Below are 14,171 nucleotides of genomic sequence, written 5' to 3' on the forward strand. Positions count from 1 at the left end.
TATCATAATAATAAAATATCTACTAAGTATTAAAATGCGATTTATATGAAAGGCTCGAATGAAGAGTATCTATTCATACTGCACCTTATGGAGATTTAAAAAATTATGGGTAACTATGTCTATGTCTTCCCTGGAATTTGCTTAGTTTAAAGCAGAGGTTCACGAACTGGAGCCGACGCCTGTGCTTTGTTATATATGGGAAGAATTATAAATAGTAGCCGCTATAAATTGAATTGAGAAGTTTTTTTCTTAAAGTGAACTTTTGTACACTATTATGTACCGCAAATACTTCTAACATTGAATCCAATCCACGTGTTCAGGAGTCAGGATATCCATGACTCACAGTTCAACCTACATGTGCATGAGTCACAATCCAACTTAACATATGTCAGAATTCAGTCCTGTACAGGAATCAGAATTCAACCAGAGTTAATTACCAATACTACGAGTTTTCTAGAAATATCATGCACTATGTTGATTGACTACAGTATGAGTACACTTTAATCGGAACAATTTAACAAGAATTCTTGAGCAAAACTTACCTGTTGAACCTCCGCCGTTGTACTTCTAAAGAGTTCAATATACCGAGAACCAATTAGTTCTCTGTGTTTACTGAGTGCCTTAGCCGCATCATCTTCTTGAGAAAACAAAACAAAAGCGTCGCCAGTGGCTCTACCATCGGGTTTTCTTACGAATAATACTCCTTCCTCACCGTCCATCACCTTGCAGGAGTTCTCGCCGGCCTCGAAGAAGTCCAGCTGCAAATAAATAAGTTACATGTAGGTAATGGCCATCTGCAATTATTGTGTACTGGTAAAATAATGCTTTAAACAGTAAGTAACATTAAAACAACAATAACCTAACACAAGAAAAATTTAATTTAAGTCAATACCTAGAATAAGAAATATCACGCACAATCATTGCTATATGGAAGAGGGTCAGAAGCATAAATTATATTAGGATTACATAGGGCAGCTATAGAAATTGCAACCAGTAGAAGTGATGAGAAATATAATACGTTAATGTAAAATGTCATTCACATGTCTGATGCCATTCTAAACGTAATTATACAATTCGCTTCATAGTTGCTTTGAATCTTTAGCACAGGATCCAGATCAGCCGTTGTAGTGATTATCTTTTGAACCAGAACTGATCCAGACCCCATAAACTTCAAGTCTGCCCCAATTTCATCTGTCCCTAATCCAATGTCTGGTGAATACATAAGGCGTTCTGGGAAATTAGGGCGAACTCTATATTATATATATTTGCATATTTGGCCAAAATAGTAATAATATTTCAACAATAATAACTAATTGGTAGAGAAAAGTTTTGTTTAATTCGGTCTTATGAAGAAAGTTAATTTATTAATTTATTTCAAAACAAGCCTTAGCTATCTGAAACTCCTTATATTATTCAACCACGTAATAGTATATTGTTGTTAATTCCAAATCTTATACACAGCTGTACATTTATACAATACACTGAGAATAATTTTGAGTCAAACTTGTTGAATCGGCTCAAATGCATACATTCTTTTGATCTACTATAAAGAAAAGTAACTGACGAAAGCCCATTTGAAAAAGATCAGAAAATGGGAACATATTAAGTAAACGTAGTTGCAGCTTGCATCTTGATGGATAATATAAGGAGAATCTTCACGAACTAAAACAATGCAATCTTGAAGTTGAAAATCAATAACTTCAGAAGTTACGTATCAAATATTCGTACGTAGATATATAATTTTCTCAAAAATCTTTGACTAAAATGATTAAGTGTATTACTACAATCTTTCGTTCTAAAACATCTATGAAAGATATTAAAGTGTGCAAATTTAACTATATTTCCTAAGCCAGAACCACAGCTAGCTACAAATTTCGAGAACTGGAAGACATTGTCACACAAGATGCCTTTCTAAATATTTCTTAATCATATTGACTATTATATTGAACTGATATTTGAATTAAATTGTGTTATTTTCTTGGTATACACAGGGCAGAGGCGTACAATTGAAAAAGTAAGATAGTACTTACCACCTGCTTGGCTGTACAATCGTAAGGCAAGCCACGCATTCGTACAATGACCTGGCCTCCCCTTGAAAGAAACGCTTGGGCTTCATTGTTGTTTCCTGTAAATGAAAAAAAAAAGAAGTTTTATTTATATAATCACTATGATAGTGTGTGTGTGTGTCATATTTTCTAAACTAATTACTTTGCTGCTACATGTATATACATAAAATGAAAAGAAAAGAAAAGAAAACAAAAGAAAACTGCAGAGATGTGGATTCCTCGACTTCTGCTTTTGCGTAGTTGTTAAAATTTTAATACAAAGCCATTCTTTAGGTGTAGCGCTGAACTACGCCTAATCATATTTTACTCTGTATTTCAAGTTAAGAGCTTTTCTCCAAAATGTTCAACACCACTAGTTCCCGTTCTATTTGCTACAAAAGAATTACCTCCCGAATTTTACTATTGTACTTTCAATACACTATGTGATATAGTCTTCGATCCTGAGGGGCTTGTACGTCTCGCCACCTCAATTTTCATTGCTCTTGTCAACTATACCAAGTAATGGTATAAAAGATACACTCGCCTCACAAAGCTTCATATTACCTTTCTTCAACTTTGCTGCTAGATATGTCTAATAAGTGTATAAAATAACACTAGATTAATTTAAAACCACTTTTAAGCTAAAAAAAAAAAAAAAAAAAAAAAATCTCAAATTAATTTTGGAGATCTAATTCATTCCATCAAAAGAGCAACATTTTTTTTTTTAACGTACTCTTTCAAATAATAATAACCCACAAATATCTTTCACAGGCACATTAGTTTCATAAATTCCAATTATCTTTCCAATTTTAAGCACAATTTGCAAATCTCAAAACCAGTGTAAAGATTTAAAAAAAAAAAAAAAAGAAAAGAAAAGTCTATAAAAACGAAAATCCAAATATATTTAGTATATTGCCAAACATGTTCTCTTATATGGAGCACATACTTAAACGTAAATGTATACACATGTTTATATGAAAAAAATACAAATCAGAAACTCACATGAAACACGATTTCTACAAGAAAATTAAAACTGATAGGGCACATACTAAGGAAAGACCCAGAAAGGTAGAGTAAAGGAAACGAAGTGTCCATAAAAGATATGGAGAAAATACGGAAAACATGGCTGGTATTAAATGAAAAACAAGAGTAAGATAGATGCATGCATATGGAATGAACAGGAATAACTAAACATTAAATATTATCTTATATTGGATTTTAAACCAAATTCAATTTAAAATTAACAGTTCTAGAAGAAGGCTAAGAACTCGCAGTTACGACTTCTTTCCAAGAAACAAATAAAATCTTTCTTGGAAATCCTTTATCACTTTCAATTATATATATATATATATATATATATATATATATATATATATATATATATATATATATATATACTGGTTCACAGCACAACAGTGTGGTTTATATAGAAGATACTCGATTAAATTAATTCAAAAGACTGTTGAAAATTCTTTCATAAAACACAAACTCAATTTTAATATAATAATACAATCAACACATTTGTTTTTTAAAAAAGTCAATCGGACCGAATTTTCATTTTTTTTTATATTCATGTTACGCCAAATATTTAAAAATAAATCAACTGCGATTACCACTTTCTTGTTCAAAGTGTAACTACAAATTAAAAAAATGTATATAATACGCATTGTAGATCGTAAAAAAGAAAAATCACCAAGGCTTGAAGAATATAAACTTATCAAAATACATTGAAATGTTCATTAAATGATAGATAATTGTACTCTGTGTCTAATTTTCAATTCATCATTTTCAACTTCATTTACCGTACCGTACGTAACGGTATCAATTTGTAAAAATGTTGGGGGAGGGACGAAGTTATGATGTATCAAATTTTACATCACGGAAAACCGGGGCCGCATTTTGTTCGGTTCACAATTTTCAGAAAATTCTACGCCTTTAGAAACTGGCATTTTTTTCTTAACTGTATGAAACACACACGGCGCTGAAGCAGATTCTTGCATACTCTCGACCACCTTGTATATGAAATCTGGACGTCTATGTATGTGTAGTTTGCATATTAGAAATGTAAAGAAAACAAAACGAATTAATGATTTTGATATGATGCAATACTGTAAACAAGTTTTGTAATTACTTTCTATAGTTGGAGAAAGCTATTTTAGTTGAAGATACAATTAATAATTCCCTTGAAGTTGCAACTGTTTTTTCTAATGCACTACAATAATTATAATTTTCGTATCCCGAACCAGGATCTGTTTTGTGCGAGGTGATTTTGCGTGATGATCCATACTGCTGCTAAATTTGCTGCTGGTTACAGAACTAGAATAAGTGTAAAACGTACCAGCAACACTCAAGAAGAAAGACAACTTATCGAATTTTGGAGATATAACTCATTCCATCTGCACTAGCGTGGTTCAGAGCCCTACATAAATAATAGGTACTGTCCTTCAAAACTTCGGGGTTGCGTAAAGCCGTTAAGGAAATTAATTGTTCGTGTTTAAAAAATTAATTTATTTTGACATGTAAACATGTTTTTTTTATCTATTAAATAACTTCGATTGAGCTAGCTTACATAAGCTAAAGGCACGTAGATTATATCTAAGGTTCCTAGTAGAATTTGCCTCGCGAGACATACAGAATGGGTAGACAGCCTAGAATCTAGCAAAAATTCATTCTTTTTGTTCAAATCCGATGGTCTTATTACTGCTCTGTGAGCTACGTTAAGAGTCTTAGCTGAAAATTGAACTTAGGAGCAGTAGTCCTTAAAACTATTCAGCTCTGATAGCCTTATTTTTAAGGCTCTTTACAATAGCTATAATAAAGAAATATTTCTATTGTAACACGGAAGAAAAACCTATGCATTTCCTATATCTCAAAGAGGTTTTTTTTTTTTAAGTTGAAATAAATTTTCACATTATTAATGTAAATAAGGTTGTCAGACGTCAAACTTTTAGTCAGACCATCTGGTCCTGAAGCAAATTGTATCTCCTTTGCATAATAAGCAAGCCGGATGCGTTTTGTCCTCCTACTTAACATGGATGAACTATATAAAGATTATTATTTGGTTAAGGAAATAGTGAGAAGCTTAAGCAAGTTCTATCAGACGAATTAAAATATACTCATTTTTAAGAAACGTCCTACAAACTTTAAAAACTACAAAATAATATCTCTTACTTTTTATCTTTTTTTCGTGACAATATTTTCAAAAATGAGATCATTATGGACAAGTACTAGAAATAGACCAATGAAAGCAGAACTTCAAAATTTGTAAGCCAAAGTGGTGATAGTAAATCTGAAACATATTTGTGTACTACAATGCATAGCACATTGTAAAGTAACAAGACTCGAATCGAACTAACTCAAAGTGACAAGAATAAATACAGTTACACTTGTTCTACTATGAATAAACTTCAAAATAGGAAATCGCGGAACATTTTTAGTAGTGAAGAAGAAACGTGGTCACATTTTTGATTTTAGAAATCTAGCAACCGTAAATGCAGATGAGATTAATAAGCTTATTTGTAATTATCAACAGTGCTGTAAATTTTATTTCTGGTCTTATAGAGAGCGCAGGCGACTCCTACTTCTTTCAGGGACAACTAACAATGATTATATCTTTTAAAAATCTGAATTATAATCAGCTGTTTTTCTTTCTTGCAGTGAGAGAGGTCTATCCTATTAGTTACACCATTCTGAGCAAAATTGAAACTTGAAACTCGATGTTAACTTCCGCAAAGAAGCTATTACGGTGTTTCTTTTCAGCATCTTCATAAAATACTGAATCATGATAAGTACATTTATTTATGCCTTGCAGCAATATGTACATGTTGACATATTTCAAAAACATGAATTTGCACCTTTTTTCTCCAACTCACATAACATGCATTGCATCTTGTTATCATGATCATTGTGAGGGAGAACAGAAGAATGTCTCTACCTATCTTAAACGAAAGGCAAACACAAAATAAAAGGGAAAAAAGATCACTTTATAAATAGTACTTATCAGTATCATACTAATCATGTAGCGAGGTCTTCCTAAAAGTAACTCTGACTACTGGTCTAAAGTAACTTCAAATATAAATCGTGAAATAGTATACTTTCTCTGCAAATGTGGTTGCGCAGATTTACATCATCTTTTACTATTATTATTTCTGGCAATGTTTAGAATGAAAAAGAGATATTTTCAATTGTTATCTGCTTAAGGTTGTTCTTAGACATTCAAGATTAAGATTACGATGCGTTTAACGCATAATACTAATTCTGATCTTCAGTACAACTGGATTATCAAATACGCAAAGGTTAACTTTCAGAAGGAAAAACAGAAAATCGTCGTCGTCGAAATGCAAACCACTTGAGAAAAAATAAACGCAACTTAAGTTTTTGCATTAAAGAATCCCAATGCAAGAAGTCTGCGATGCAAGGTTGTTTCTTGTCTTACTGAAACTAATATTTCAGATGAATCTACAGATTGTTGCAAAAATGTCAATAGATAAGCTCCCATACACTGTGAAAAACTCATACACCATCTATCATATATACTTGTTCGGAACTCAGGACAACAAGGATGTTTAAATTCTTGTTATACACAGGTTGATTCATTTATATCGAGCCGAAATCAATATGCTACTGTACTGCGCATGCGCAACCCATCGCCGTGATTGCTACAAGGCAATCAACAGTATCTCGTTAGTCACGTAGAGTGGTGTGGTCGGACATAATCTGATGCCACCGAAACTGAACAGATTTTGGGAGGGCTTCATTGTGGCCCTTTCGCGCATCGTAGAAATGTGTCAAGTACGTAATTTTCATGTAGGTCGTGCCACTATAAACCGTATTATATGGAAACATGCGGCAGTGTCCTGGGCCTATAAAACTGCACCAGCAGCTGGAAATCAGCCTCCTGTGAAGAGGACCCTGCTGCTATTGTGTGTGGTTCGGCGTATGGCAATCTCCGAAAATCCCCCCACATAGCGTGCGATGGTCACCAAATGCTGTACATCGCAGGTGACCATCAACCACGCCATTCACAGGGATTTACGCCTCTCAGTCGTTCACAACACCAGTGTGCACGCCCTAAAATCATGTCATGTGGCTAAATGAAAAAAAAAAAAAACTGCAGGAAGCTGTATCAACGTAATCTCGCGGGTGATCGGTGGAAATTTGTTGTAACCCTTGATGAGGCATAGATTTACCTCCCAGACTGTGGTAAAGTTCGCGCCCTGTTGACCTCAAGGGCCGAAGCACGTTCTTCCGGCAGTGTGTAGACCGTTTCCGTCAAGTGTTCATGATTGTGGTCAGTTTCCCCACACAGAGGCAAATTGTGTCTTCGAAAGGTGGAGTGAAATGTCAAAATCAATGTTTTGCACTACCAGACATGTCTTGACTAAAAAAAAATACTAGCATGAAATTACAGCATTGTATTGACAATGCGTGAACCAGGTTGAACTGCACCAACACACGGCATTCAGCCACACGGAGAAAACATAGGTGGAATTCTACTGCCGTATGGAATAGAAGAAACTAAACTTTCGGCAATTCCCTTCTCTGACATCGCTGTCGAGGGTCCAGATCCCAGCCCAATAAACTATTGTGCTTTCAGGCTCCTCAAGCAGTGCCTACCCCATCATCGAGTCGACACCGTCTCCGGCCTGTGGAAAGCCTGTAAAGAGGAGTGGTATGCAATACCCATGGTCAAACTCCAACGCAGTTTTCTGTAATGGAAATGCGAACGCCACGCAATAGTCAGTAGAGGTGGCGTGCAGATCGAACAAAACTGGTGGTGTAAACACGGTATTTCCTAGGTAAGTGACATATTCAAATTCGGCTCAATATAAGTGTATCAACCTTATTTGAAACTCAGATGGTCAAATGGACTCTGTACAGCACGATTACTAAATTATTGTTATATAACAATTGCTGAAGACTCAGGGGAGTAAGAAAGGTCTGCACAGCAAAGTTAACTGAATTCTCGAAATATGACACTCGTTTGACATTTAGGAAACCAACAGGATTCTGCACAAAAACGTTAAGTTTTTGCTATATCACATTTGCTTTCGGCCCAGGCGACAATAAGGTTGATTGAAATCTTGTTATATGACTCTTTTTGGGGGATTCAAGGGACCAAGATTATACACTAAAAAAGCTGACTGAATTCTTGCTGGATACGACTTGCTTGGAGCTCAGGAGATCAAGAGGAATTAACACAGCAAGGGTGATTGAATTTTTGCTATTACACTTATTTAGCACTTAAGGGACCAAAAGGACAGCTCAGCAGAATTGACTGAATTATCATGTAACAATGCCTGAGACTCACGGAAGCAATAAGGGTTGTTATGCAATTATCATCATAATATTGTTTTTAATTAAATGACTATAAATGTACTCGTTTAACAGACGCATTGACAACGAGATAGCATCTCATTTACCAATGAGATATAATACACAGTAAAATGGCCTACTACGAATCTTTCAAGTTGAATTTCTGACACGTCGGTAGATAGGCGTGTATGAAATGCCATAAAGAGTTATAAAAATGGCGACTTGCCGTTAGTGTCGCTGAAACTAAAACTGCACTAAGTTTTAAATGATTATACGTATAGTGTGAAACATGAAATATTTTAGTGAAACTTCTTGTATTAGAGAAATATAAAATGAGATTATTTATACCTAGTTGCGATGTTTCTCGACCTGATACTCCATGAAATTTCGGTTTATTAAATCTGATATTGATTAACCACAAGTATTATACTTTTCTTCCCATGGCTTCTATTTTAAGAGCGAGAGAACCGATTTAAGAACACTTACAAAGAGTTTGATGTATTCATGTTTTCATGGTCACCAAAATTTTCCCTATTTTGTTTGCAAGTCACCAAATATCAAAATGGTATGTAGTTTATAGGATATTTGAGAGAACAGAAATATGCTTAACACTTTTCTACAAATATCAAAGGCTACCGGTTAATAATGCGTCTTCATTGTTCTGGAAAATTTATTACGAACTCTGTAGGAATATGTACCCAGACCGAAGAATCTACACAAAGATCAGTCAGCTTGAATGAAGGTGTGAAGAACGTGATTTTGCAATACAACACTTCTTTTAACGGCCTTCGACTGAGACGATAATCCTTGCCTGCCATGTCGAAACATTCATCTCATACGCAGAATGGTTATAAGGAAGCCCAAAAAAGAAGAAGAAAAGAAAAAAACTTCGACAGATGTGAATGATCAGACGGAACTTGTATCACACTTCGAAATGATATGTGCCAAGAATACGCGTAAGTGCGCTAACGATTCAGCTAAATTGGCAAATCTTTATCGTAAAACACCGAAGACACTATATTTCTTTAAATCTGGATTTACCAATTACCTTAATCTGTAATAAATTGAAACATAACATAAAATAAAAATTACTACTTCGATTTTTTTTTAAAAAAATTGTAAAAAACTTATGTATTAGTAGCTGGTTGCTATCTTTATTATGATTACCATCTTTCTACTAGTACACAGAATGATTCCTACCAGTAACCGATACTGAGATCTTTCGATTAAAAATGAGCATTCTAACAAACCAGCTACATGGAATGAATTAATTATTCATGGACAGCGAAGTACGATTCAGTTCATTTAATGAGAAACTATTTCACCTATTTTCGAAATGCAATTTGTGCAGTTAACTCGGAATTGGTGACTTCAGAGTTGGTTTAGACAAACCCGATAAATGCAAAATATCTTCTAACAATACATAATTAAAGTTATTCGTACTTTTAAAATGTTACGAATTATGAAGATAATTTTGGTTCAATGGCCAAGTGGTGTCCAGATTATATGGTCATTTACCTCCACATGTATATTCTGAATTAGCTTCTTCGTAATATGTTGGGAGTGTAGGCATAGCTAATAGAATTTGATGCAAGAATAATGCTTTCTCCAAGGTCTTATTCAAGCAACCAACCACTAGAGAGCGCTAACGATGATGATCGTTATTGTAATTCTTTTTGATGCATGCAGTAACATGACCAAAGTGTGATTGTCGCTGAAAGAACATTATCTATTCAAGGCGTTTATAAACATTAACGTCATTGTACGTCTAGAAAATTCTACAGGATGAAGATGCATAGTTCTGTATCATTTTTTTTTTTTCTTTTTTACAAGTATAGGATGCGAACACATACACAAATGTATTTTTAAAATACTTAATACCAATGTAACAAATTTCATTATGCAAGGTTCATTAAAATAATGCAATTATCTTCTTTAAAATTAAGGAGGTCCAACTTATAATCTTCGGCAATGATCTCTGTGGTATGGCAATGTTCTTAAGCATCGAGTATCGTGATAAGTAATTTGACTTGCGTTGGTATTTTCTGTGCCCTGATATTCTCTGGAGTGAATGAACCCACAGTTTTGAAAGAAGTCAGTGTTTCTTTACTTTTATGGACAAATAATAGCGAAAGAAGTTTTCGATACGGTAGTGCTTCAGTATTGTGGTATGCAAAAGTAAAATAAATTTTCAACCAACTGGAATCGAACGCAGGAAAAGTTAATTCCAAAGCTAATATTTTGCTTCACTTTGCTCGTAATAGATTCAAATGTAATCCACTTCTTACATACGCTAGACGAAAATAAACATCCAGAAAGAAGCGGACACCACTTTTACGTCGGTTACTCCTCCATGGACTAAGCAACAGCACTGTATGATGAACGGAGTACGAACTGAGAATTAGTCGTGGAAACTCCGAACTCGTATCAGCAACTGGAAACAAGTTAAAGGATTGGCTTCCTGCACTGTACTGTAAGTCTTGATTGTGAACGATAAGGACATGTCAGGGGGACGTAGGTGTAAGCTCAGTTCGTGTAGTGCTACGTAATATCGTAGACATGCACAAGATTCGAGGGTCGTTCTGCAGAATCGCGAAACACGTTGCACAGAAAGTGTTGGTGCTATTGGTCCGAAGGACACACATATCAGGCCTATTCCAGAGGGAAGCACACCTGAATGTCTGTATAAGAAGAGCTGCAGACGGCAATTAAATACAAAACTAATAGCAGGCATTATGAAATAAGAACTCATAGGTCACATTTGCTGTTCGCTTCTGGTGTTCAAATACGAAGCATTGACCCGAATAGAGTACATTCATCTCATCATCCAAGTCGTTCTGCTGCCGTTCCTGCACCGTTAGGAAAATCTGCTCTTTCAACAAAATAATGCTCGCTCATACACAGTTTGTTATCCAAGCATCATATTCCTGGTCTGCACGATCACCAGATCCATTGATCTTATGTAGGCCTCGAGTGGTTCAGACTACAACTCTGGCAACAAATGTTGACTAACTGTGCCATCAGATAAAACCAGTTCGCCAGAATGATGTCCAACACCTCTACGGCCGTTCATGCAAGCTAACGCTGGAGAAAGGTACACAACGTATTGACACACCTCGTATTCATACAATCTGTCCATTGGTATAGGACCCTGTGAACGTAATCATGCAACTTATACTGCCATATTATATAAAATTTCACTGTAAGTAATGCCATTCAATTAAATAATTTTATAAAATAACAGACAAATTCTGACCAAAGCATATATTAACTAATAAATAATAGCGTTACAGTTTCGGCAAATTAACTTTGCCTTCATCAGACACATTATGAAATACAATTTCTAAGATTACAGCTTATATACTTCTTAAAGTGAGAGGAGGTATTCCATGAACCAATCATATTAAACAGCACAAGGACGACGTTCGATTGAAGAGAGATAGTAACGCTATATATAAACATGTAAGGGAGACAGGACATGAAATAGACTGGGAAGGCGTAGAGGGGCTGGAAAAGGAGAAAAGAAGCATTATAAGGAAATGGAAAGAGGCAGAATGGATAAGAAAGGAAGGAAGCGAGAAACTTATGAATTGGAATAGCGGACTAAATATACTTGAGGTATGGAGAAAGATATTGGATAAAACAGAAGAAAGAAGAGATTAAAACAGGTGTGTTGAACAACGGATAGACAATTAAAAGTTTATGTTTTTCAAAAGTGAAAGTTATTCATACACAGGTGTGCCAATTAAAAGTTTAGCTCTAAAGTGAAAGTTGATCATTAAAAGTTGCATTTGTATTAATTAAAAATTGTTAAAGGAAAGGACGAATATGATTGGTTCATGGAATACCTCCTCTCACTTTAAGAAGTATATAAGCTGTAATCTTAGAAATTGTATTTCATAATGTGTCTGATGAAGGCAAAGTTAATTTGCCGAAACTGTAACGCTATTATTTATTAGTTAATATATGCTTTGGTCAGAATTTGTCTGTTATTTTATAAAAGAAGTTCCAAAGCTAGAATGAGTGGCATTCAAATAATTTTACGTAAATGCTGAAGTATAGCATTTTTAAGCGTTAAATAAGAATTAAAATATTTTCTAAACACTACGAATAAATGTGACTGTGACAAGCATTTATATAACAACCGAGTTACTACAATATATTATAAAAATATAACTATTTATAGCTAATTCAGATTCATTGTGACACATTTTGTCTCAAATTATAATTACTCTATTCAATACATTTATTTAAAAATAAAAAGTTCTGCTGATTTTAGAGTTTACTACATAATTGAAAAGAAGCACCAGAAATGCTGAAGCTAAGCAATCCAAATGCATGCAAAAATAAATTTATAAAGATAATACATGCACAGTAAGGTCAACAGCTAACACATATGATCGTAAAATTTACAGCCTTCCGAAATTTAGGAGAGGAAAACATCACGCTTTTCAGGAACGAAGAAATGATAAAGATAAAATTTCGTCTTTATTCTATTTGCAGGGCCAAATAACACACTTAGTTTTGAGTAACTGATAACCACTCCTATAGACTTAATTCCTTATTGGAACCTGCTTCACTTTTCATGAAATTATGACAAAATTGATGTTAACATCACTACTATTTACGAACTACTTGTACTACTACTAATAAAAAAGGCATCTGTGTATATATTGCTTTAAAATAATATAATTTTTCCGCTTAACAACATTTTGATGTTAATCTCATTTATAGCATATTCACGTTTTGTGAAAAGGTCGACCCTAATAAGAGCTGAGTGCTGACAGTCATTTTGTCAGAAATGTTGACACCACAGCACAAGTAGGAACAAAATTCAAAAAGCCGTGTATGACAATTTCATAAGAGCTTACCGAATATTAAGTTACTGTATCTCGTTAACAAAATTAAACCATTGATATGCACATGGCAATGCTGCATCTTTCGTATTTATTTCATAAGAATAACAATTCAACGAAATATAATATTTTGGACTTTTAAAAAGGACACCTGTTGAATTTATTTTGGAGTAGACAAACATAAAATTTCATAATTTGAAAAAAAAAATAAATAAAATCACATATTTATCGAACACTTAAATTTAGAAATGTACGACTGACCTTTCTTGTGTCAATTTTTCCAATATACCCGCATTATTAATTCCCATTCGTTGGTGTTAGAGTAACCCATGAGCTAATATGTACATATCACAGGAATGGAGATGGAAATTGGATTTTAACTATACTTTATGAATACAGTATGGTGAATTATATACAGGTACACAGAGATATAACCCATGTCTCAAAATCGAGACATCTTTTACAAGCTTAAACAATACTAAATCTTTTGAAGATTAAAAATAAGCTTCACAGGCCAGACTATGATTTTCGTTTATCATTCATTCTTTTAAACTGATTTCAATAGGATTCTACTACAGCATGCAGGAAGAGTCCAACACGAATAAATACGCATAATACGGAAGACTTACAAAAAGCATTTTATTTATTTTTTTAAAAAGAAAATGCCATTGATGTTATCTTCGTATTACATGCTACATATAAGAACTGTAAGGATCCATTTTTAAAAAATAATAATTCGAACTCTTTCATCAGACGACAATGATAAAACAGAGTAACTTTCACTCCGCATTATCTCTCATCTAAAGAAATGAAAAATTCAAAATCAAAGTTCAGGTCCAACAAAAAAAAAAAAAAAATTAAAAATTGATTTGAAACACATTTTTTTTTCTTCATACCAAGTGCAATCAACATAAAATCAAAATATTACAAAATTTCAGTTATCAATCCTGTTTTT

At 33.9% G+C, this 14,171-nt stretch overlaps 1 protein-coding gene across 1 annotated transcript in view; it reads right to left on the minus strand.

The window, feature by feature from the left end:
* LOC145674285 (RNA-binding protein fusilli-like) overlaps positions 1-14,171 on the minus strand; it is a 322,435-nt gene that overhangs the window by 25,697 nt on the left and 282,567 nt on the right. The window contains exons 8-9 of the mRNA XM_081744141.1: positions 2,031-2,125; positions 543-758 (exon numbers count right to left, since the gene is read on the minus strand). Of these exons, the coding sequence (XP_081600267.1) occupies positions 543-758; positions 2,031-2,125 (311 nt within the window). The remainder of the gene's footprint in view (positions 1-542; positions 759-2,030; positions 2,126-14,171) is intronic.

The sequence above is a fragment of the Thermobia domestica genome, chromosome 2 (genome assembly GCF_964235325.1).
Source record: "Thermobia domestica chromosome 2, izTheDome1.hap1.1, whole genome shotgun sequence".
NCBI lineage: Eukaryota > Metazoa > Arthropoda > Insecta > Zygentoma > Lepismatidae > Thermobia > Thermobia domestica.